The 24,921-nt window shown below is 43.4% G+C and overlaps 1 protein-coding gene across 1 annotated transcript in view; it reads right to left on the minus strand.

The window, feature by feature from the left end:
- The window catches only part of FBXW4 (F-box and WD repeat domain containing 4), an 83,982-nt gene extending 59,572 nt beyond the window's left edge, over positions 1-24,410 (minus strand). Inside the window, exons 1-4 of the mRNA XM_032422954.1 lie at positions 23,300-24,410; positions 5,172-5,267; positions 2,023-2,208; positions 1,419-1,551 (exon numbers count right to left, since the gene is read on the minus strand). Of these exons, the coding sequence (XP_032278845.1) occupies positions 1,419-1,551; positions 2,023-2,208; positions 5,172-5,267; positions 23,300-24,258 (1,374 nt within the window). The 5' untranslated portion in view covers positions 24,259-24,410. The remainder of the gene's footprint in view (positions 1-1,418; positions 1,552-2,022; positions 2,209-5,171; positions 5,268-23,299) is intronic.
- Between the last annotated feature and the right edge of the window lie 511 nt (positions 24,411-24,921).

Raw genomic sequence — 24,921 nt, forward strand, 5'->3', positions numbered from 1 at the left:
TTGGTCAAAAAGCTTAGTTTTAAACTGCTCTGGGTGTCAGACCACAGAGAAGAGGATAGAAGAAAGGGATGTCACTGAAAGGGAGACTTGAAGCCATGACAGGAAGATGCCAGAAGGAGATGGGAATATTTTTAGGTCACACTGCCAAAAAGATTTCTATGCAAATTGTTTCTGAGGAGTACAGCAGGTTAAGGCCAGTCTGTTTGCAAGGAATGGTACAACAACAGTGACCAATCAGAAACCTGAAGTAAGTATAGGATAGGGGAAACGGGAAACAGGCAGTAGGAAATTCAGTTTCCAAGTTGGTTGCAAAGATTTTCTGGGCTTTTCTCAGGCTTCCTGTGCTGGTGTGCATGTCTCTGACAGAATACAAAGTGTAAGGAAGAAAAGAGCAAAGGGAGGAGAAACTTCCAGAAGTAAAAAGGAACATATGTTGCCCTTCTTTTTATATAAATTGGTGGCATTTTTATATGAAGGGATAATCACCAGAGGGTACATGGAGTCAGAAAAGTTAATGAGTAAAAACTGCAACTTTCCTCTCCGGAGACCCTCCCTAGGTGTCTTAGCAGCCTATTTGCTGACACGAAGAGGCATTTTGCTCCTGTTGGCACTATGAAGTCTCCAGATGCCGGGAAACAGGCAAGTAAGATACTATCGGGCTTCCTGCACCTCAACTGAATTGTCAACGAAGTTCCCACAGCAGCCCCAAAGGACCAGATGTGTGCGGGCCCTGCCTAGGGCTGCTGGACACAGGGAGGGAGAAAGACATTCTTCTCTGTCTCATGGGTGGAGGCCTGTTTGACTCAAACATGGATGAGCAGAGTCCCTAAAGCAGGGGTCACACTACTTATCGGCCTCCTTCTGTTGGCAGATGACTGACTGTAGCCCAGGCAGTTTGGCAATGACGCACCGAAACGCCTTTCCCTCCTTGTCTTTCTACTGCTTGCTGACCACATCACTCTCCAGAGAAGCAGTAAAAACACATTTTAATTATCAGCCTGATTGCTTATAAACACGGTGGTGAAAAATTAACCTCCCTAAACAGAGAGCAAGCAAAAGGAGGGAGATTTTAAAATAAAATATTGGGGTCAGAACTCAGCCCACAAACTTGAGGAAATTCAGCGCAGGGAGGAAAAGCTGGCCAGGCCCTCTGTTTTTGAGTTCACGCCACATTTCAAGTGAGTGGCAAGCTTCCCAGCCACTGTCCACTCCTTTCTCAGGCCAGCTGGCAGGGACATAGTCTGGCACCGCAAACTGCATGCCAGAGGCACATAAGTGAGTCCTTTATCGTGTCGTCCCCTCCCGCCCCCACCCAGCGCCCTCAGCCAATCCCAAGACTGAAGGCCCTATCCACCCTCTCCCACCCCACTCCCTATAGACATGAGGGAATAACCATACGTAAGGAGGAGACCACTCACCTTGGCCGTCCTGTCCCTAGAGCCACTCACAATGATGCCCCCTCTGCAATCCACACAGTTCACCTCCTGTTCATGAGCTGAGTACTTGACAGTGAAGGTGCTATGAATCTTATGAACGCCAATCTTCCCATCTCTAGGAGAGAAATAGGGAGCCCACCCCCAACAGCCAATTATTCTCTCTGTCGGAAGAGAACAAGGCTACAGAAGCAGCCTGAGTCTCCAGTGATGTCCAAATTTGCTGTTTTAGGCAATTCAGCTCAACAAGGCGCTGAGCTTTGAGACACCTCTACTTCTTCAGTACACTTGGGGCTGAACAGAGCTGAGAGACAAAACAAATTTCCCCCATGAGAGTATCAAAACCAGCTTCACTTTTCATTAAAGGCTCTTCCTGTTTTCCTTCTCCAGCTAACCCTATTAATAGTGCCTTTGGTAAATCTCTCTGCTTCAAATGGAAAAACAAAAACAAAAACAAAAACACTCCCTCTTCCTATGGTCTCCCTCCTCATCCCTTTGGAGTTGAGAAAGAAAAGTCAAGAGGCAGGCAAGCAGAAGTTCCCTGAAGAGTGCGAAGGAAGAAGTAGAAGGAGACTCCTGCAGCACTTACCCTCCTGCACTGATAATGTGTGAGTTGGCCAGCACAAAGTGGCAAACGTCCTCATCATGCCCAGCAAAGACTCCCAGGGGCCGACGGTTCAAGCTGGCACCATCTGGGCGGAACTGATAGGCCAGGATGAAATTAGCCTGGGATATGTACAGAGAATCACCTTCTAGCTGCATCCAGGGCATCTGACTGCAGAGATGTAAAACACAATTTAAGAATCAACGAGATACAGCATGAAAACTGACTCCAATCTTTGGAGAGGCTGACTGATCCCCAACTTAGCAAGGATAACTTGTACGGCTCAGCCTTTACCTCCCCACTCTCCTGTAAAACTACCTACCCTTAGGCCACCCTTAGAAAACCAGAGAGACAGAGCTTCCTGGTGTGCATGTCTCTGACAGAATACAAAGTGTAAGGAAGAAAAGAGCAAAGGGAGGAGAAACTTCCAGAAGTAAAACTTTGTTTTGAAAGTTCTGGACTTTATAAAAGAAAGTCAGAACTACAAGACCAATTAAATATCACTCTTAATTGGAGAATGCTTAAGACTCAAATTACTGGCAGCGTAGACTTCTTGGGGGTAGGCAGACCTCGGCAAATTCAATGACTGGGGCGCAGAGAGGGTTAAAAAAGAAACCTTCCAGGGAGCCTGGGTGGCTCAGTCCATTATCTGCCTTCCACTCAGGTCATGATCCCAGGGTCCTGGGATCGAGTCCCGCATCGGGCTCCTTGCTCGTCGGGAAGCCTGCTTCTCCCTCTGCCTGCTGCTTCCCCTGCTTGTGCTCTCTCTCTAAATAAATAAATAAAATCTTAAAAAAAAAAAAAAAAAAAACTTCCACCCAGATGAAGTGATTTTCTTTCATTCTGCATCCTCCCTGATTTGAAGTGTTAAGTGATAAGTTTCAAGGTTCCAAGACTCCCACACATACTTCTTACCTCTTCCTCCAACAGAGCAGATGGAGGAAAGAGAAGAGTGAGCCCCAAGAAGCCCCATTCCCTTATCCCGCTATGCAAAGGGGCTATTTATAAGTGAAAGGAATAAGGCCACTTAGGAAAGGATGCTAATGTACTAGTTAGCTATCTAGATCCTCACATGGGATATCTGCGTTTCTGTATTAGAGGGTAAGTGGGGCAATGGGAAAACACAGCTCCGCAGCAGTCCACTACAGTTTGGGGGCTCCAGAGAAATAATCAGCTCTCCTAGGCAGCTGATAAGAGAAATCCACAAATAGTTAAAGATTCCCTCTATAGTATGGCAGGAGGAAGAAAGGTTAGAAGCCACAGGCCAGTCCCACGGCACGGAATGAGCCTTAAGAAAGAAGACTCTGCCAGGGGCGCCTGCATGGCTCAGTCAGTTAAGCGACCAACTCTTGATTTCAACTCAGGTCACGATCTCAGGGTCTTGAGATCAAGCCCGAGACAGGCTCCACTCAGTGTGGAGTCTGCTTGTCCCTCTCCCTCTGCTCCTCCTCTTGTGCTCTCTCTCTCTCTCTCTCTCTCTCTCTCACAAATAAATAAAATATTTTTAAAATAAGGAAAGAAAAAGAGAGGAAGGAAGGGAGGAAGGGAGGGAGGGAGGGACACAGAGGAAGAGAAATAGACAGAAAAAGAATAAAGAAAAAAGAAAAGAAAAGAAGAGAAAGGCAGACAGACTCTGCCAGACCCCAGGCTCTCTGGTGGGGACTAAGCCCCTTTCCCAAGGTAGACATCCCAGCAGCCTGTCCTACTCTATGTAGGAGTTCTGGAGCTACCAGATCCCAAGCAAAGCATAGGGACAGCTGATTCATCCGCATTTACAGAGACACCATCTCCCACTGCCAAGCCTGTCTGAGCAAACTGGGCTGTGTTTCTTCCCCACACTCCTTAATACAAGCGTCATGGGAATGTGGAAAAGTTCTGCAAATTGACTTGACGGGCCATTAAATGCAGCTTGGCCTTTGTAGTAGCTGAGTTTCTGCTCAGGGGGGTTTTACAAGTGTGTGCATATATTCTACAGAACATGTGTAGAGTGTGTATAGATGCCTACATTCTCACTCATTATACACTTCCCCCTTCAACATCCCCTTGCACAGGTTTGTGGCACAGTCAAGTGGGGTGGTTGGAATGCATGTGTTTAGAGCCATCTGGTAAACAGCCATTTGCCTAGGACAAGAAACCAGGTTCATGCCAGGTGAACAGTGGAGAATCCTGGGGCAGCCTGGTAACTGCTTTGTGTGTTTATTTGCCAAACTGCTTTGAAAACCATCCCCAAAAAAGACGTCAGGGACAAAACCTTGATACAGAAATAAACTCCACTTTCTGGTATTAAAAGGTAAAAGCAGGAGGCAGAGGGTAAAGGTTTTTTTACCATAAAAATCAGTCTTTCTCCCTAGTAGTTTCTTTACTACCACCAGGACCCCCACATAACTCACAGCAACCACCACCCATGAAAGCAGCAGAAACTGGACACCAGCAAGAGAGAAGGGGTCTTCAGATGAAGAAGCCTGTCTGCAGGTCAACCTGGAATGAGGAACCATGACGTTCCTTATCCATTCCAACCAATCAACAAGGAGCACTTCTTTGGTAGGGAGTCAAATGATAACTATGAAATAACGTAGCATCGGTGAAGCATAAAATTTGCGGCATTAGCAATCCAAAGCCACTGTCTAAATTTCCTTGCAGTTCTGAACTCTACCTCCTGTAACATCTATAGCCAAGCCTTTAGGTCCTATTTTGCCTTCTTAATAAAGTTGGGCAGAGGGCTAATGGAGTGAAGGAAGTGAAGGCATAACTCCACGGAGTAGATTTAAAGAAAAATAACTGTAAAACAAGATGGTTTGAAATGCTGGCTTCATTTATTTCTTTTGATGAGGTACATTAACAGTGGTTACCTCTGAGTGGTAGCATTATACGGAAGTTTTATTTCCTCTTTAAATGCTTCTATTTTTTCAAATCTCTACAATAAACGTGTTATTTTTATAATCATAAAAATGTGGAATTTGTTAAAGTACATTTTTTGGTAATTTTTACAAATGTAAAAAAAAAAAAAGTCCCTCCGATGCCCCCTTTGCCACACCTCAGGAGAGGCACATATCCACTCTAGCTAGGACCAGATTTTTTACTTCCTAGCACGCTTTTCTGTCCCAGGTAGCTTTAAGAGTCAAGAGGCTACTTACCTGCATCTCCACTTCAGCAGGATCCCCTCTCGGCAGCGCCCCAACCTCCAGTTCTGAGACACCTTCACCCGTTCCTTCACCGGGACACTGGCCATCCTGTGTTCAGACAGAACAGATAACCCAGTCACAACAACTCATTGCCAACCAGAGAAAATTCCACAGGCTTAAGAGTCGGAACTCAGGAGTATCTAGAATACGTCTAGATATAAGTGATGGGGTTAGGACACCAGAAAGGAATAACTTTCTCTCTCCACCCTAGGATAACCAAGGAAGCCAAGGAGAACAGCCTGTCCATTACAGAGTCTGTAGCGATGCCAAAGCAATCTAATGGAGAAAGGATAACAGAGAGTTGGAACCACTAGCTATCCCTAAGGAAAAACACAAACTCTGACTCCTACCTCATACCAAACAGAAAAGTTAATTCAAAATAAATTTAAACATAACATCTAAAACTATAAAGCTGATAGAAGAAAATATATCAAAATATCTCTGCAACTTGGGGGCTAAGCAAAGGTCTCTTAAAACACAAAAGGCAATAGCATAAAAGAAAAGTCTAATAAATGAGACGTTACCAAAATTTTAAATTTTTGCTCACCAAAATTAATACACATACCACAGTCTGGGGGAAAATGTTCACAAAATGTATACTTGACAAATGGCTTATATCCAGAAAATATGAAGAAATTATAAATACATATGTATAATTGTATGCATATGTATATATTATACATGCATTTATATATGTATGTATGTAATTTTATACCTGTAATTGTGTGTATATATATAAACTAATATATAACACTCAATTATATGCACAAATATATATACACACACACAATTATATACATATGTATATGAATATATATTTTTTGAAGGCCAGTAAAAACTCTGTTACAATCTTGGTGGGAAAGCAAAATGGTACACCCAATTTGGAAAAATGTCTGGAAGTTTATTATAAATCTAAACATATACCTACTCTATGACTTAGCAATTACCCAAGAGAAAGCATATGTCCACAAACAGACTTGCACAAGAATGTTCATAGGAACTTCAGTCATTAACAGCCAAAAGTTGAAAACAGCCCAGGCAGCCATCAAGAGGAGAATGGGCATACACCCTTTTGGTATATATTTATCCAATGAAATGCTACTCGGCAATAAAAAGGAAACAACTACTGATATACACAGTAATGCGGGTGAATCTCAAAAACATTATGCTGAATGAAAGAAACGTTACACATGGGGCGCCTGGGTGGCTCAGTTGGTTGAGCGGCTGCCTTCGGCTCAGGTCATGATCCCAGGGTCCTGGGATCGAGCCCCGCATCAGGCTCCCTGCTCAGGGGAGAGCCTGCCTCTCCCTCTTCCTCTGCCTGTCGCTCTGCCTACTTGTGCTCTCTCTCTCTCTCTCTGTCAAATAAATAAATAAATCCTTAAAAAAAAGAAAGAAAGAAAGAAACGTTACACAAGAGTTCACGTTGTATGATTCTGTTCATGTGAAGTTTGAGAAGGAGAACTAATCTATAATGGTAGAATCAGAACAGTGATTACCACTGGGAATCCTACCACTGGGAAGGGGATTGACTGGGAAGGAACATGCAGAAACTTTCTGGAGTAACATTCTATATCTAAATCTTAAGGGGATTTGGGTTACACGGGTATGTATGCATTAGTCAAAAATGCATCAAATGAAAAAAAATGTACCAAATGGAAAAAAAAAAAATGCACCAAATGATATACTTAAGATTTGAGCATTTTACTGTATAGAAATTTTTCTTACACAAAAAAGCCCATAAACTAATATATACCAATTATATGCATGCATGCTGAAGTGTTTACAAGTGAAGTGTACTGATATCCACAACTCACTTTGAAATGCATGATAAAGCAAATACAGTGAAATGTTAACTATAGAATCTAGGTTGTGGGCACATGAGTGTTCATGGTACATTTCATTCAACTTTTCTGTTTTGAATTTTTCAATTAAGAAAATGTTGGGAGTGTCAATAGTACTTTCTGGGTGAGGAAAGTTAGAGCAGTAAGAGAGAAGGGAGCACACCAGCAACAGGAATGGCATAGTTTGTGACTGGGTTGGAGTGGTAGGGGACAGGGAGAAGACCACAAAGCCCCTCTGAAAATGCACCTTTGGACAGAATTTTGAAATTATGGGCAAGAATTTGAAAACTTCACCTTAAGCCCCATAGCTCCCCTGTGTTTCCCTGGCCTGCTCCATTGGACAATAAAGGTACACTGCTTGGAACAGAGTAATAACTACCAGGTCTATTGAGAAAAAAAGAGAGACATGCATTTCTTCCAGTCTCTGCTATACCTTCACATTTACTACCCTTTGCTAAAAGGCAGCAATCAAGTCCTGCTTTCAAGATTACAACAGATACAGGTTAGAAAGGATGGTTTTAGGGGCGCCTGGGTGGCTCAGTCGGTTAAGTGTCTGCCTTCGGCTCAGGTCATGATCTCAGGGTTGTGGGATCGAGTCCTGTGTCAGGCTCTGCGCTCAGTGGGCAGTCTGCTTGAAGATTCTCTCCCTCTGCCCTTCCCTCCACTCACTCTCTCTCTCTCTCAAATAAATAAAAATCTTTTTTAAAAAGTTTCCTTCCTGGGGCACCTGGGTGGCTCAGTTGGTTAAGTGGCTACCTTCAGCTTGGGTCATGGTTCCAGGGTCCTGGGATCGAGCCCCCTACCGGGCTCCCTGCTTGGTGGGAAGCCTGCTTCTCCCTCTCCCACTCCCCCTGCTTGTGTTCTTTCTCTAGCTCTCTCTCTGTGTCAGTTAAAGAAATAAATAAAATCTTTATTAAAAAAAAGTTTCCTCCCTGTTGTTTAAATGTGTACAGTATTTTTTCTAATTATGGATAAGACTGAATATCTGGTCATATGTTTGAAAGCCATTAGCATTTCTTCTGGGAAATGCTTGTTCATACCCTTTGTCCCTGTTCCTATGAGGACTTTGGTCTTTTTCTTGTGAGTGTGTAAAGCCTCTTTATATAATCTGTATTGTCAATTTTGTTCCAATTTATTAGTCTTTTTACAGCATTTTATCCATGTGGACACTTAAAAAATTTTTACATATCCATGACTTCATGTCAATCTTCTGAAACACATTAAAGAGAGTGAATGTTCAGGAAGGGGTTTCTTATTTTAATTTTCTGGCTAGAAGATCAACCCAAAATAGATTTTTTTTTTTTTTAAGTAGGCTCCATGCCCAATGTGGGGCTTGAACTCACGACCCTGAGATCAAGGATCACATGTTCTACTGACTGAGCCAGCCAGGTGCCCCCAAAATACATTTTTATTTCAATTTTACTATGGAAAACCTTTCAACATAGTGAGTAGAGTTTAGTTAACCCAACTGAATACTATTTTTAAAATGATGTAGAATGTTTTAATCTCTCTGGGTCATAATTCAAAAGATAATTTATTTAACATTTAATATGGTGTTTATGATGTGCCAGGAACTGTTTTCCATTTACCCAATGCCTATGCATATTAAGTATCAATGTGTTTGTTGATAGTGCAATTATACTTCCTGTATTTTATCCAATTAGAAGACCTTGGAAATAAGCGATAAGCAAACTAGCTGATACTTCAATTTAAAAAGAGAAAGCCAGAAATGACCCAAACTGATATGAACTTAATATATAACAAACAAAGTAAAATTTTAAAGTAAGGAAAGAAATCACTACTTCATTATGTTGTTGGGTTTATGTAGCATGTTCCCAAGTTTATGAGGAAGAAGGGAGGGAAGAGGAATATACATGCCTAGAAAGAACATGGGAAGTAAATACTCTAAAATAGTAAACTAGGTCCCACCCCCCCCTCACTTATTGGGGACGCTATAAGACAGTGAAGGAATGGTCAGACCAATACAATATTTATAAAATGAACAATTAAAAGTAAAAAAACAAAATAGTTAACTGTGGATAGCCAACTTCGTGTGTTTTTATTTTCTTTGTGTTTTTATGTATTTTCCAATTTCTCTACACTGTAATATTTTGGTGAAGAGGAAAATACTCATTAAAATAATAAATTATTGGGGCACCTGGGTGGCTCAGTTGGTTAAGCGACTGCCTTCGGCTCAGGTCATGATCCTGGAGTCCCTGGATCGAGTCCCGCATCGGGCTCCCTGCTCGGCAGGGAGTCTGCTTCTCCCTCTGACCCTCCCCCCTCTCATGTGCTCTCTCTCATTCTCTCTCTCTCAAATAAATAAATAAAATCTTTAAAAAATAAATAAATAAATAAATAAAATAAAATAATAAATTATTATTAATGCTGGTAACAAAACTGGGTATCAATGGAGAAAAAAACTGATTTAGACAATATCTCATAACCCAATAAAATAAATCCCCAAAATGAGAGTGAATTCAAAATATTTTTTTGACTAGAAGATTTTAAAGTGTTTCAATTTTAAATGCTGCACAGAAGAAAAAAGAGATTAAAATGAAAACAGAGTAAACAGCAGGGGAAAATTAACAATACTATAGGTACAAGTTTTACCTCTAAAACTTTTAAGGGACTGATAGAAATCTACCAGAATAACACCCTGTCTCCAATACCCCCTTATCTACAACCAACAGCAGATAAGAACAGTCACACGGTGTCCACATAACTAAACACTGGGGAAACATCCCACAACATTAATACAGACATGCACACTAAAACAATTATTAAAGTGCCACCTCACATCTATTACTAGGTGGAAAAAAACAGAAATTGGCTTTGGTTTCATAGCCAGGTTTGTGTTTGGTTCTATATCGCAGGTAGCACACTGGTACAGTCTCTCAGGAAGGAATTCTGTCGAGAATTGTTATATGACAGCTTCTGACCCAGCACTCCCATTTTCGGCACTAAATCACAAAGAAATAATTCAAAAGAAAAATACATATTTTTACAAAGATATTTATAGTTGCGGCGATATATTTGAGCTAAAACCTGGAAATAGCCCAAATGTTTGTCTGTGGGGGAGAACAGTATACTCATGCAATGTAATACACTGCCACTAGAAATGACAAATGTGGAACTGCCAAACATTTTGGAAATGACCGTAGCAAGCAATGGTAATTTTAAAATGAAATCAAATTTATAAAGGTAGAAGTGAAGAGATGCTACATAAAATTACATCTCCATAAACACATCAGAAGAAGTAAATAGATGGTGCTTTGGAAGTGAGTTTATAGATCTTACACATTTCTACATATCTCTCTCACATAATTGTTGATAGGTCTCTCGATTTACCTTTAACTACATAGTAAATTCAATGAAGTTGTGGGAAAAGCCCAGAATGCACATTTAGGAAACTGGGATCTGAATCCCAGTTCTGCCTCTTACTAATTATAAAATTCTGGTTACCTGACTTCTCTAAAGTACAGTGTAAGTACAAAAAAGGTTCATTCTTCTTACATAAATATAAATACAGGTAATAGTTAATATCGATTAATGGTGTCATCCCTGAAGCTAATCCAATAACCATTCATTTTTCTTCTAATTTAACTACAATTATTAGAAATTGTTCTAATGTCAAACATTAGTCCTCTTTCAGGCTGAATGATAAGGATTTGGGTGTATACACATTAAAGCTAAAATATATTACTGATTCGTCCACTGGGTGAATGCGGTCCCCGGTTTCACACTGATAGAGAGCAAGCCTCGCTACCAGATGGAGAGAGAACTAAGCACAGCAAAAGACAGTTAACAGGATGGACCAAAGAACTGAACTCTTAATGAGAAAGATTAGACTCCGTGTCAAATCTTATCTGCAAATCCCTCCCAGGTATAAAAGAAGGCATCCTCCGTAGCTCACCTTTCCTCTGGAGTTAGGTCCAAGCTAAGAGGTGGAGGTGAACAAAAATTGAATATTCTACATCACAGCAGGAAGGAAGCATGGGGGAAAGAATCAACATATTTCCTGAACTGGGTTAAGGACAACACTTCTCTCATCTCTCTGATCACTTAACTGCCCTTTGCTGACACTTTACTAAGGGTCAAAGCACTGCCCTGCGGGCCTGATCAGCAAGAAACTTTCAAAGTTGAACTTTAGAAGCTGCTACCAAACAGCAGGTGCAGGCGTCCTCTCCCACAAGCAACGCCATCCTCACGACACTTGGCTCTGGCCCTTCAAATCAAATTTCGACTTTTTAAAGCCACTCCCTTTGGCTTTGACTTGAGAAATAGTACCACTTTGTTAAAAGCAGCTTAACAACTCAGCTTTTTCATCCCTTTTGTCCACTCCATCATCTTTGATGGTTAGTTTCCCTAGCTGGTGGCAAAATCATACGTATATTCTTATTAGCTTCAGCACCTGAAAAATCAGAAGGAATAAAATAATCTTTCTCTGAAAACAGGTACCCGCCCCCCCTCTTGGGACCTGTCACAGTCTAGTCAAAGGGGTTGGTAGAACAAGGCAGCAGACGTGCCTAAGAAGATAGGAGCAGATGCCCCTTGGAATTCAATAAGGACCCTTGTTCCCATCTTTGAAATGCTCTCTGGTTGGCTGTTTCTCCAACACACTTGCTGGTTTAAAGTGGGGGTGCTCCCCCCAAAATGATTAGTGCCCTGTAAATAAACCTCTCACAGGGCTGTTAATGTGGGGAGGAATCTCCAACCGGCCTGTGGGCCTGGTGGAACTTCCATTTTCCCAGCCTGCCTTCTCTTGCCTCAGGCTCATTTTCCACTTGGGCCCCCTCCCTCTCAGCTTTCCGGCACTTAGTCACTATTACAGTTTGACTGCATTCCTGGGCGCAAGACCTATTTCAAACAAAAACAACACAACATGCATCCATGGTACGCTATGGGGCCCCTTCAAATCTTGGCAACCAGTGAGTCCAGAGGGACAGAAATTAATCCAGGCAGTTATCTAGAGTCCCCTTTCATTTCAGCTCTCCTCCCTCACCCCCCAAACTCAAAGCAAGTAAGTCTGAATAAAAATGCCTCAGGGTGAAGGAGCAGGAAGTGCAGGTATCTCAGCGAGGACTTAAACGTGCATGGTCTCTAAGACCAGTAAACTCCTGGATCCCGACTCGGTTTCCCTTCCTGCCCCATCTTGCAGTTCGGTTCCCCTTGATGCTGCGGACGCCGCCTCCCTGCATGCCTGGCATGACTTCCGTAAGCATAACTCCCTGCTGATTTGGGAATTCGGCAAAGGAGGGCATCCCGTCCACAAATGGAGAACAAGGGCATCTCAGGGTGCACTGGGCTAAGGAGGGGCGACAGGGCTATGCAAAATGATGCTCGGGGCTTGGAATTTTAACACTGCCTCTTTATTTGATCTTGCTTTCCAGAAAGATTGTCCCTTGTATTGCCTATACCTACCCTACCTTCTACCAATACTAAGAATTTGGCTTTAATGTTTTGTTTTGTTTTTTAAGATTTTATTTATTTATTTGACAGAGAGAGACACAGCGAGAGAGGGAACACAAGCAGGGGGAGTAGGAGAGGGAAAAGCAGGCTTCCTGCTGAGCAGGGAGTCTGATGTGGGGCTCGATCCCAGGACTCGGAGATCATGACCTGAGCCGAAGGCAGACGCTTAACTGACTGAGCCATCCAGGTGCCCCTTTAATGTATTTTTTTAATGTAGTCAATTTTATTCTTCTTAAACCACAAAATCGAGTCTTTGATGGTACAAACATCACTAGTTAGAGTCTTGTCAACAGTTCCCAGCTGGGGAGGAGGCAGTTAGCGGCCAGAACTCCTGAGGGGTCTCTTTAAAATGCTAACCCCCAGGGTAAAAGGCTCGGGCAAGTGTGGAGGTGCAGCTGGCAGTGCATGGTATTTACACAGCCCAAGGAAACCTCTCACTCTTCGTCTACACCTGCATCAGACTAAATCCTCCAACAGCCTCAGCAGCAGAGGTCTATAATTAAGATTTTTAAAGACTTTTATTTATTATTATTTATTTATTTATTTATTTATTTACAATCGAGAGGGAGAGAACCAGCAGAAGGTGAGGGAGGAGCAGAGAGGAAGAGAGAGAATCCTAAGCAGGCTCCACACCCAAGACAGAGCCCAACATGAGGCTCAATCCCATGACCCTGAGATCATGACCTGAGCTGAAATCAAAGAGTCGGACACTCAACTGACTGAGCCACCCAGGCGCCCCAATTAAGATTTTTTTCAATCAATGAAAAATCATTATATTGTGTTAAATTGCTTACCCTTCTGGCCAGGAAACAGGGGAATAGCCCCACCAGCGAGTGAAGTGAGACTGCTCCCTACAGTGATGATAGGACCATGCACAAGGTGAGGCAGCAGACGCACCTGTCCCTTGCAAGGCCTCACCTTGCTCAACCGACCTTACCTCCCATGGTCCCACCCCATGCAAGCAAACTCCAGCCAAGCCCCTCTCTTCTACATTCATCCCTACCTCCGTACCTTCTCCTAAATTGCCAGCACCAGCCTACCTTGTCCCTGACAAACGCTTGCTTCCCTCTTCTGGGCACTAGTCAAATTCACCCATCCTTCAAGATCCAGCTTATGCCTCTACTTTCCTAAGTCCTGCAAACAGTCTGCTCCCTCTCATGTGAACCCCTGGGCTGAACCTAACACAAACTGAGGCACTGTTAACTTTTTGCAGCTTTATGGTTTGTCCAGTACAGTCATAAATTCCACAGGATCAAATATTAACCTCTCAGTACTTCTAAAAGTACATCCCAGCCAGCATGCTGCAGAGCAGTGGTATACCAGGAACCCCGAATAATTGGACCATCAAACTTTAAACAATTTATAGAATTGATTTTCATTCAACTAAAGATCCACCCACTTTCGTGAAGACTTCAGACAAACCACAGAGCCACAATGTGGCCCCTGGCCCAATTTGCTACAAATAAGATGAAGATTGTATGTTCGGAGGAAGGTATATGAGAGGATATAAGAGAACAAGATCAGGGCAGTAAACAGTTCTACTAGAACAGTAACATACCACATGGTGAATAAATAAATATACAGGTTTTTCAACTTTCTAAAACTTGATTTTTTTAAAAAATTTACCTTTTAATCCTTTCGTGTACTACCAAAAATTCTAACAGCATACAAAAGTATGTCTTAGACACAAAAGGGGAGAACCCTGGGCCTAGCATAATAGGTATTTTGATAGATACTGCTTAGGAACTGCTTAAGTAAGTCCTCAAAAGTATAGTTCTCCCTTTGGCAAGTCACACTTCCAACAATACTTGTAGCTTTTCAGGAGCCTAGACACGCTACCTTCTAGATCCAAAGTCCCTTCCTAAAAATGTATAATATACCACACCTTTAGGAATTCAACCAAAGCCTCCAAATTCTTACGCTAGAGAAGCTCGAGGGAAGGAACTTGAGCAGATAAATTACCTCAATGTGGTACCACATGTCAAAGCTGTCCAAAGAAGTTTCAGAAGCAGTAGGCATAACCCCAATTCATAACCCTGAGTATAGGATTTAGGGTTATGTTCACACTCAGATTCATTTCCTCCTACTATTGGTCAAGTTCTGTATTTGCAGGGCACTTGACCCGTGTATGTTCTCCAAGATGTTAAGATATTAGCAGGGGGGAAAATTTATGCTCAAACACTTTAGACAATGCTAGCTGAAACAAAATAAAACAGGTCTCTCGATCGCAGGACTTCTCAGTGTCTTTAATTTACCAATGGGCACTGTGAACCTCCAAGAGAGGCAATGTGGAGCACAGCACTTCCTACACTCATTTGATCACAGAATCAGTTTTTCACGAACCCCACAGTACAACTTTCAGAAAGGCTGATCTAGCAGTTTCTGAGCATAAACAACAGCAAGAAAGATGCCACTATTTTTTGTGAACAGACCATCTGCTCAGTGAGTCATGAATTAGGTACTAGCAGCTTCACAAGTGGACTTTGTTCTCATACCTTGAAAATGACTTTTCCCTGGGCTCCCCATCTGAAATGTAAGGAATAATTACACTGCTCTGCTTCTCAGGGTTGTTTTTTATTGTTTTTAATCTTGCAACTGTTTTCCATATTAATCACTAAAACAGGTTCTCAGCCCAAGTAGCCAGGCTTCAAAATCCCTGGTGCCGTTCCAGCCTGGATGAAGGGATGGAAAGAACATGAACCAGACGCCACCCAGAAAGTTTTTACATCTCCAGTTTTGAGGCCATTATGATAAAATCAAACTGCAGCCAAGATACCGGATAAATGACAGATTCTTCTTTAGTAACTCACTTCTAAAGAGAGGACCCTCTTAGGCTCACACAGCACCTATACCTGAATCTTGACTCACCTTTTCAATATGGACTTTCTAAAAAAAAATTTAAAGAAACATGGGAGGTCAAAGTTGGAGCTACAGGAAAGAAAGAAAAAGATGTACTGGAAGAAGACTATTTCCCCTTCTCTGCAGAGAAAGAACCCATTACAAGCTCACGAGCAGGGGAAATATCATTCTTTCTGGTGAAATAGCTTTCCAGGAAAAGTATCTCAACATATTTACTATAAAACAATTTAATTTCCCTGTCCCATCACCTGCCACCCCATCCCCATTCCCCCCAAAAAGCCCACAGATTGTGGATTTCCTCTCATTCTTGGCAGAGTTACCAGAAGAAACATAATACCCCCTTCGGACTGCTCCCAACAGCTGCTGGAGCAAGATGGGGAGCTGGGGGTAACCTTCCAAAGCTGCCTCTTAAAATGACCATTCCCCCTGCCAAACCATGCATCCAGTGAACGTAAGACTTGTCTTTCCCTACTTTCTTAAAGGAGAGACCCCAAAAACAACAGCATCCCCTAGTCCAAAATACTTGCCTCCACCCATCTGATCTCCTCAACTTGACTGTAAGCTGAAAGTTGTGTACAGTACGCCCCATTCTGTGTCTTCCGTAACATGCGTTTCTTGAAATAGTCCTCTACTACTTCACAGGACTAGGATCTTTTGTTTGCTTAACCCACCAATTTCCAAGTTTGGATTTTTACCAAACTCCTACTCAGTGTAATCTCCTTGTCACTGTCCACCTCCCCAATACCACATGCCTTGTACACACACACACACACACACCTCCTTTCAGGTGAAGAGCCTTGAAAAACAAAAGTCTAGGAAGAAATTCAGCAATGACTACACCGTATCCCAGCCCTTTACCCTTCCCCAACATCATCAGACACTAAATGTGCTTCAGTTCTGTTAGAAAAGCCCCATGCCAGGCAGCAGAGAGACTTCCAGCTAGTCTTCAGTCTCTCAGCTGAGACCACCAACAAAGAAGTTCATGAATGTCAACTGGGGGCAGAGGCAATATCTCTCTTTGCTGAGGAGAAACTGGATGAAGCCTCCAGCATCATTCCCCGAAGGTGACAGCCGAGGTTGAGTGAAGACCGTGAAAACTGTACAAGAGCTGAGGGAGAAAATATAATGTACGGAATGATTCGGAATCAGGGGCAGATGAAGGTGGAGGGATGAACTGGCTGACCCCAAATGTCTTTTCCATCTCTAACTCCTATGATTCTTTGACCTCCAATTTTGTGCTGCAGACAAGGAATGGAAAGTCAACAGACGTGGCGATGTTTTGAAAGAGCCTGGCGGTCTGCTCTTGTCATTTAGTGGCCTTTGCATGTATTTTTTAAGGTGTCTCTAAGCCCTGTCTTCATTTCACAGTTGTCACCTTTCTCAGCAATTTGAGCTCATGTCAAATACCAAAAAGAAGGAGAAGAAGAAAGAATGTACTGGCAATTAATTGTGGGCTAAAGAGGGGCAGCCCACGGCCCATTGGGTGGCCCAGACTTCTAGGGAGGGCAATGAGGATGGTTTGGGTCTAATGGAGAACTGACTCAGAGCTGACACAAGGCAGCTAAATCTCTAACAAAAGATAAATTCTTTCTCCAGATAGTCTCATCCTTGGCTTTAGATCCAGTTCAAGCGTTCACATGATTGAGAATTCACAAACATATTCTTACTTAGCACTACCACCTAATTTCCATTGACTACAACTGGATTTTCATCTGAATTCTGTTCAAATCTGAGCAAGACTGCTGAATAGAAAAGTCTTTCCTCAAGAATAAACCAAATCTGGGGCGCCCAGGTGGCTCAGTCGGGTAAGCGTCTGCCTTCCGCTCAGGTCATGATCCCAAGACCTGGGATTGAGTCCCGTGTCCGGCTCCCTGCTCAGCGGGGGAGCCTGTTTCTCCCTCTCCCTCTGCCTGCCGCTCCCCACTGCTTGTGCACTCTCTCTCTCTTTCTCTCTGTCAAATAAATAAAATCTTCCAAAAAAAAAGGAAGAAGAAACCAAATCTTTGGATTCCCAACCTGGTCTGATGGTTGATGCACCTGAAATAAATTCTGGAGCTTAGACAAAATCTGTTTCTGTAGATCAGAGTGAGGGGGATCCCAATTTTCACTGAAAATTCAAAACTTGACTGTCCTCACTTTTTCAAACAGCTTATCTCATCTTAAATTTTCAAAATTTACTGGCCTTAAGAAGAGTCTACCGAAATACTCCCTGTTCTGGGACGCCTGGGTGGCTCAGTCGGTTAAGTGGCTGCCTTCGGCTCAGGTCATGATCCCAGGGTCCTGGGATCAAGTCCCACATCAGGCTCCTTGCTCAGGGGGGAGCCTGCTTCTCCGTCTTTGGCTCCCTCTGCTTGTGTTCTCTCTCTCTCTGACCAAAAAATAAATAAAAATCTTAAAAAAAAAATTTATAAATAAATAAATAAATACTCCCTGTTCCACGGTTATGAGTCAGAACCAGAAACTAGTCCAATGCCAGGGTCAACCCAGAGGTAAGGTTACGTTATCACACAAAGATAATTCTTTTCTATGGCAAACACTCAAAAAAAAATTTTTTTTAATCTGTATGGTTCCTCAGTAACTTCACTGTCAGTTTGATTTCAGCAGCTCACTATCTTTACAAGGTGAAGGTGCTAGCACAGAAAATTCAAAGTATAGAGCACTGAAATATTTTCAGAGATCTCATCTCAACAGGAGTTGCTCATCTTACAGACTGTGAAGACTTTGGGTTTCCTCCATGTTTCTGCCTTGAATGTTAGGAAATTCATCCTCTACTACTCAAGTTTTACAAGACTGGAAATGATATAAGCAGCTCTATATTCTCACGGTCTTGGAGGAAAAGGCCTCTTCCATTCTCCCAGTTTGGATTTGGAGGCACTAGCTGCACTGGACCATTTCCTGCTTCCACAGGTGTATTATTTATTTTAAGCTTGTAAATTGAACTCAACGTTTATTAACTCACAAAACGATTAAAAATAAGGCCTTTTCATAACAGCTAAAGAGAAATACACCCACCTATGAAACTTTTCAATCAATTAGAGAACAAGTAAGTGACTCCCCTTCCTGGGTAAGGCAGAAAGGCGAAGGAGAAAGCCTAAGCTACTTTAAGTTGCTAATTGTTTTCTGAAAATCACTGTTCAGACCTTAAATGCAACCAGGCAGCAATGCCTTCTCCAGGTCAGAGTTAGGAAAGGAAACTTTATGCTTTCTGGGCCAAAAAAATGCTCTTAGGTATAATCATTTTAAAACAAACAAACACACTCTGCTTATCTGTGTCCATCTCACTACTCTGGACGTTAATCATCACTGAAATAGATACCCTGCTCCCCAGCCTCAAAGAGCTCCAAGCCTGCAAGACCCTGGCTGAGGAATGAATGTACATGCCAGGGCAAACACCTCAGAGCCTTACTTCCTAAACACCTATTGTTAATTCTAGGCAAATCTACCACAAGTAAATGCAAAGGAGCACCCAGGTATTGCTCAAAGGATGGTTAAAATAAAATTCAAGTTTGAAAACACAGGACTTAATTTGGGAGGAATTAACATGAGACTGGCAAAAGTATCTTTAAAAAAACCCTTAGATTATATATACAGGTATACTGTATTCTGTTCTTTGCCCTTGTTCATTTCCAGTATTAGAACTTACAGATAGCACCTCTGCTCTTCCACCTGTCATATTGTCTGTCTACTTCTTGCATTTAGCCTTCATTATAAACTGGGAGGGTTAAATTTCACTGTTTTGTTCTTGAAGACTGAACCATGTTAGTTTCCCCCCTACTCTTCAGGGAAAACTTAAAAGACCGCTATATGAAACATTTCCTTGATTTTTATATTAAAGATATTTCTATTCCCCCCAGGCTTCATAAAACCTTCAAAGAAAACTGATTTTAAACCAGATGACTGACTCAAACTGTCTTTGTGTGCACTTTTTTTTTTTTTTTTTTTTAAAGCTCAGATACCTACCCATGTTCACTGGGCCAGAGGCCTAAAGGGAAGCAAGTTATTTGTTTGTGGTTTTAAAAGTGGCCAAAATGCCTTCAAGCACAAGTATAAGACCATTAACAAATCACAAGGAACCAAAGCAGTTCATCTTACTCAACAAAGCTATGATCAGTTAGGAACAGCCAAACTGAAAGGGACTTGCCCTGGGCCGGAAGGTCAGTAAACCTTAGCAGTTCATGTTTTTGAGAATCAAGAGGATCTTATAGCAGGGAGTGCAGATCCTAGACCCACAGGTTCTGTTGTCATGCTTCCAAAAGCATTCAGGACAGGTGAGAGAAACTAAGCGCTCTGTGTGTGTGTGTGTGTGTTTTCCCCCACCTCCTGTCTTTCGGCAGCACCTCCAATTCAAACCATCTCTTTTGCTAAATACAAACTGACTAGACAAGCCAAGCAATTAAAAAGTTCCATTTTACAACAATCTATTGAGTGCCTACTATGTGCTTAACTCTGTACACATTTGCACATTTAAGCCTCATTTTACTGGGTAGGTCTTTCCCACTCTTTATAGATGATAAAACTCAGGTCCAGTGAGGCTGTATAACTTCTGATAAAATGAACTTTTGTGTTGTGCTCATAAAAACATCCCACTGTCCAGTCTGCAGTTAATTAGCCCAAACCATACACTACAGCCCTGCCACTATCCGAGCAGCCACAGTCTCATACTTTGGGCCCAGGCTCTCTGATGCCCTACGAGGACTGGGGTGTATGCTGTCTCCCTCCAGGGATGACAACCACCTCTCTTGGTGGCTTATCATGTCTCTGCAGCTGTCCAGAAACAGACCACACTGGTAAACATTCTCTCCACCTGCTGTAACACGCATAACTTCTCCCCTCAACTCAGAAAACATGAGCAGTGACCCTGCTCTTTATCAAGTGCTGTGATAAAACAACTTCCCTAGAAGGTCGGAGATAGCCCATCCTAGGACATGGGCAAGAAATCAAAACACACATGGCTAATAAATAATAAAGCCGTATCACTTAACAGTCTCAAAGCACTTTATACTACAAACTCATTTTCATTTTGTTGTTTTTGCTCACAGAACGAACACTCATTCCCATTATCTCTCTTTTAGAGCATTTGAAAAGGAAAGAAAAATAAACATCAATTCATTCATTCAATCTCTATAAGGAAAGAAAGCCAAGCTTTGCCTTAGCTGGCTTGGGTTTCAGTCACTTTAGCCAACTTCCCTTAAAGGTCAACTGATAGGTCCTTTGAAAGAATTTTTCTTATAAGAAATGAAGGTAACAAGACTGCATGCCAAAAGATCCCAAAGAATCATTATCATCATACTAGATAACAAACCTGACTAGATAACTAGACAAAATCATACTAGAATATAAGTTAAGCAAAATAATCAGGTTCAAAATTTACAAAAGCTTATAGTAATCTTGTACATCACCATTAGTAACACCCAGCTGAAAAACATACTGAAAAAGAGACTGCATTCACAATAAAAACAAAATGCATAACACATACAGGAATACTTAGGAATAAATTTGACTATATATAGAGAGAGAAACTTTACAGTGAAAACCACAGAAACTTTTGAAAAGGCACAGTATCTTTTTCTGCTGGGGAGTTGAATGGGAGTGGAGACCTGACACACACACAACAAGGATAAATCTAACCCTAATCGATACCAGACTCTACCAAAAAACAATATTTAAAACAGTAGAAAAATGGAAAAATATATCTATGGAACAAAATGGAGTTCAGATGTACATACATACGTGTGTGTGTCTGTACACACACATAAACTTAATAATTGGCAACATAAGCTTTCTAAAACAAAGGGAAAGAGAAGAATTATTTAACAAAAGGTACAGTGATAACTAGGTAGCCACTTAGGAAAAAAAAAAAGTTAAATTCACCCTTGCACCAGAACAAAACCGATATTGATGAAGTGTTATTTTAAAAAATCAAATATAAGAAAACCAGCAGAATATCAAAAAGAAGATTCATCAGGTCTGTGGAGAAATTGTAAATTTCTCAGTTTTGGGGTAAAAAAAGAAAAAAAATCACAAAAGAATGACAGATTCTGATATATTTAAATGTAAAACTTCTATAGGCTAAAAACAGTAAAGTAAAAAGGACTGGGGAAAATATTTGCATCAAAGATGACAGATGAGACCCTAATATCTATGACCCACAGGATTCCAAATATATGAGAAAAATATCAAAATCCCAATAATAAATGGGCAAAGACTAGGTATAGACAATCTCACAGGTGAAACAAACACATGGGAAAATATTTATTGGGGTCAGTAGTAAAAAAAAAAAAAAGGCAAAAAAATAAAACTTTGGGATACAATCATATGCCCAACTAAAACAGATTTTTAAATTTTCATATGCAACTGGCTTAATCATTCTTTGCTGGTGCCACAGTAACTTAGTACAATTTTACAAACCATAACCTTTGATCCAATAATGCCAATCTTGAGCATTTATCCTAAGGAACTAATTTAAAAAGGCGTATGTTGATCTCACTGATACGACGAATTTGAGAAACAAGACAGAGGATCATAGGGGAAGGGAGGGAAAAATGAAACAAGACAAAACCGGAGGGGGAAACAAACCATAAGAGACTCTTAATCTCAGGAAACAAACTGAGGGTTGCTGGAGTGGAGGGGGGGTGGGAGGGATGGGGTAGCTGGTGATGGACACTGGGGAGGGTATGTGCTATGGTGAGCGCTGTGAATTGTGTAAGACTGATGAATCACAGACCTGTACCCCTGAAACAAATAATACATTATGTTAATAAAAAATTTTAAAAAGAAAATCACTCAAAAAAATAAAAATAAAAAGGCATATATGTGGTATGTGACATATCTCAAAAGCTGTTACCCAAAAATGCTTTGTTTCACTGTTATCCATAATAGCAAAAATCTAGACACAACATGAAAGTTTAATATTAGAAGAATGTTTTTAATCTCATTATGGTAGAGTTTACAAACATTTATTATGCACCTATTCTGTCAGGATCAGTAAAACAGCAACTGGGAAGGGGGAAAAATTATACAACTGAAAAGTAATTTTAAATAGTGAATAGTTGTCTAAAGGTAATGGTATTATAGCGTTTTATGTTTTAAAAAACTCTTTAATGTTGTTATACTGTTTTAGAATTACCTTTTTTAAAACCCAAATTGGATGGAATTTTAGGTGCCATATAAAAGCTTTTACTCACCCAATTCTTTTTTTTCCCCCCTTCCTATTTAACAGCTCAAATCGTTCAAGTCAGTTTTCCATGCACAGGTCTCAGATCCTACCCAAAACAGGCCAAACTGCAATACCACGCCCTTCTATGCCACCTAGACCTAATCCAGTCCCCTGCCATAAGCAGGCACCCTTTTTTGTGTCGTTCTGCCTGGATCAAGTCAAACTACGGTTGACACTTGGACCAGGAGCCTTCTTTTCAGGTCTGAGCCCTTTTGTCCATATTCGATTTTACCTGAGCCCTGCAGCCTAACAACCTTCAGAAGAGGGTGAGCGGATGAATACCCATAAAAACGTTCTGATAGACTACATAGTGGCTTTGGGTCCTACACCTGGACCGGAGGAGGCGTCCGAAGCCTCAGACCACCCTGGCTCCTGGGGGGTGAGGCACCTGGCCAGTCACCGTCTGCGAGGGAAGACACAATTACAAGCTGAAGGCAGTGCTTAAGATGGGTAATTGTGAGAAGCCGCCCAAGGAGGGTACCGACTGAGGGATGCTCATGGGAGGCTTTCTCGGAGGGGGACCTCCGACAGGAGAGGGGCGCTCGGGGAGGGGTCCCCGCCGAGGCCGGGTCTGGGCCTCGCATTCGGGGTGCGACACAACCCCGGGCCGACCAGGCCGCGGCGCCCCGCCCTTTCCCGGGACGCGGGCCGGCCCGGGGCGGGGAGCGGGCGGGTGAGCGGGCGCTTACAGGTCGGTGCCGAGCCGCGTGAAGCCGGAGTTGAGCGAGGCCCGGGCTATCCGGCGCCAGAGCAGGTCGCAGCTGGTGAAGCGCCGCAGCCAGCGGCACACCTGCGCCAGGCGGCCGAGGGCCCGCATGTCCAGGTAGGAGCAGATGAGCAGCAGCAGCTCCTCCGGCAGGCGCAAGAGCGCCGGCCCCGCAGCGGGGCGGCCGGCCGGCTCCCGGGCCGCCGCCTCCTCCTCGGCCGCTACCGCCATGGCCACCCCCGCCGCCCCAGCCCCCGCGATGCAGCCCCACGCCTGACCCCCTCGTCCCTGCGCTCTCCCCGGCCTCGCGTCCTCCCGCCGCCCAGGCCTGACCCTCCATTCCTCCTTTTTCCCAGCACCTCTTCCTCTGGCCTCCTTCCCCGCCCCTGCGCTCCCCTCATCTCCCAGCACGATCCTTCTCGCCCCTTCCTCCACGCTTCCGCCTCCCTCTCCTTCCTCCCCTGGGCCTGCCCTGGCTCCCGCCTCGGCCCCCAGCCCCGCTGCCTCCTTCGCTTTCTGCAGCCCCGGCTTCCCTTCCGCCCCGCTTCCTCTTCCGCCCTGTCCTGCTCCCGCTTTTCCCTTCCCCTTCCCCTTTCTTCGCTTCCCCCTCGCGACCCTCCCTCCCTGCAGTTTCCTCGCCTCCCCGCCCTCGCCCTCGCCCTCGCCCTCGCCCGGCCCGCTGTTCCCGGGCGGCCCCGGGTGGCCCTGGCTGCTCATGAGCGGCCGCAGGCCCGGCCCGAAACACAGCCGAGCCGCCGCCACCTCCGCCCCGGGAGGAGGCGACACCATGTCGGACCGGGTCACATGGGGCGGCGCGGGCCAAGACCTGGGCCCGCCCCTCACACCCGCGGCCCTGGAGCCGCTGCGGGGTGCGGGCCAGGCCAGGGAGCAGACCCCCTCCCCCATCGGCAGGGCCGCCGGGAGCGCCGGGTGGAAGCACATGCATTCATTCGTCTGGCATGTGAGGCCGGCTGCGGGGCGGCGAAGGCCCCAAGAAGAGCTTCCGCCTTCCAGGAATCTACCTAGTAGTGCCTCTGCCCTCAAGAAGCATCCACTTGGGTGGCCTTCCCTCTCTAGAAACCCTCCTCTCCTTGGGTGATGCCTCCTTTCCACAGGCCACCTCCCAGGGCCCCATGAAACCGCAGCCCTGGAACTTGGCACTTTCCTTAGCCCAGGTCCTCCTCCCACAGGGTAGGAACCCGGTCCCGACAGTGAGCTGGTATTTTAGACATTTGGGGAGGCTGCAGTCCTCTAGATCCTGAATCCATAACTACCAGTGATGTTATCAGGAAATGGCAAAACCTAAGGCTTCTTACTAGTTACCACACAAGTGCAAATGGATTCTCCAGGGTCACCCAGGAGTCCTTCCCCCACACCACCCATTCCATTCACAAGGGCACCGATCTGAAGGGAGAGCTAAGAAAACCCTGCTGAAGTCCAGACATGCTGTCCAACACATCCTGCTAGTCACATTGTAGCTACTGGGCATTTGAAATACACAACAGATTTTGAAGACTTATACAAGAAAAAGCATGTTAATTATCTTAATACTTCCATATTACATGAAGTGATAAAGATTTTTGATACAATGGGTAAATAAAATAC

Source organism: Phoca vitulina, unplaced genomic scaffold (genome assembly GCF_004348235.1).
Source record: "Phoca vitulina isolate PV1807 unplaced genomic scaffold, GSC_HSeal_1.0 scaffold28, whole genome shotgun sequence".
In the NCBI taxonomy this organism is placed as follows: domain Eukaryota; kingdom Metazoa; phylum Chordata; class Mammalia; order Carnivora; family Phocidae; genus Phoca; species Phoca vitulina.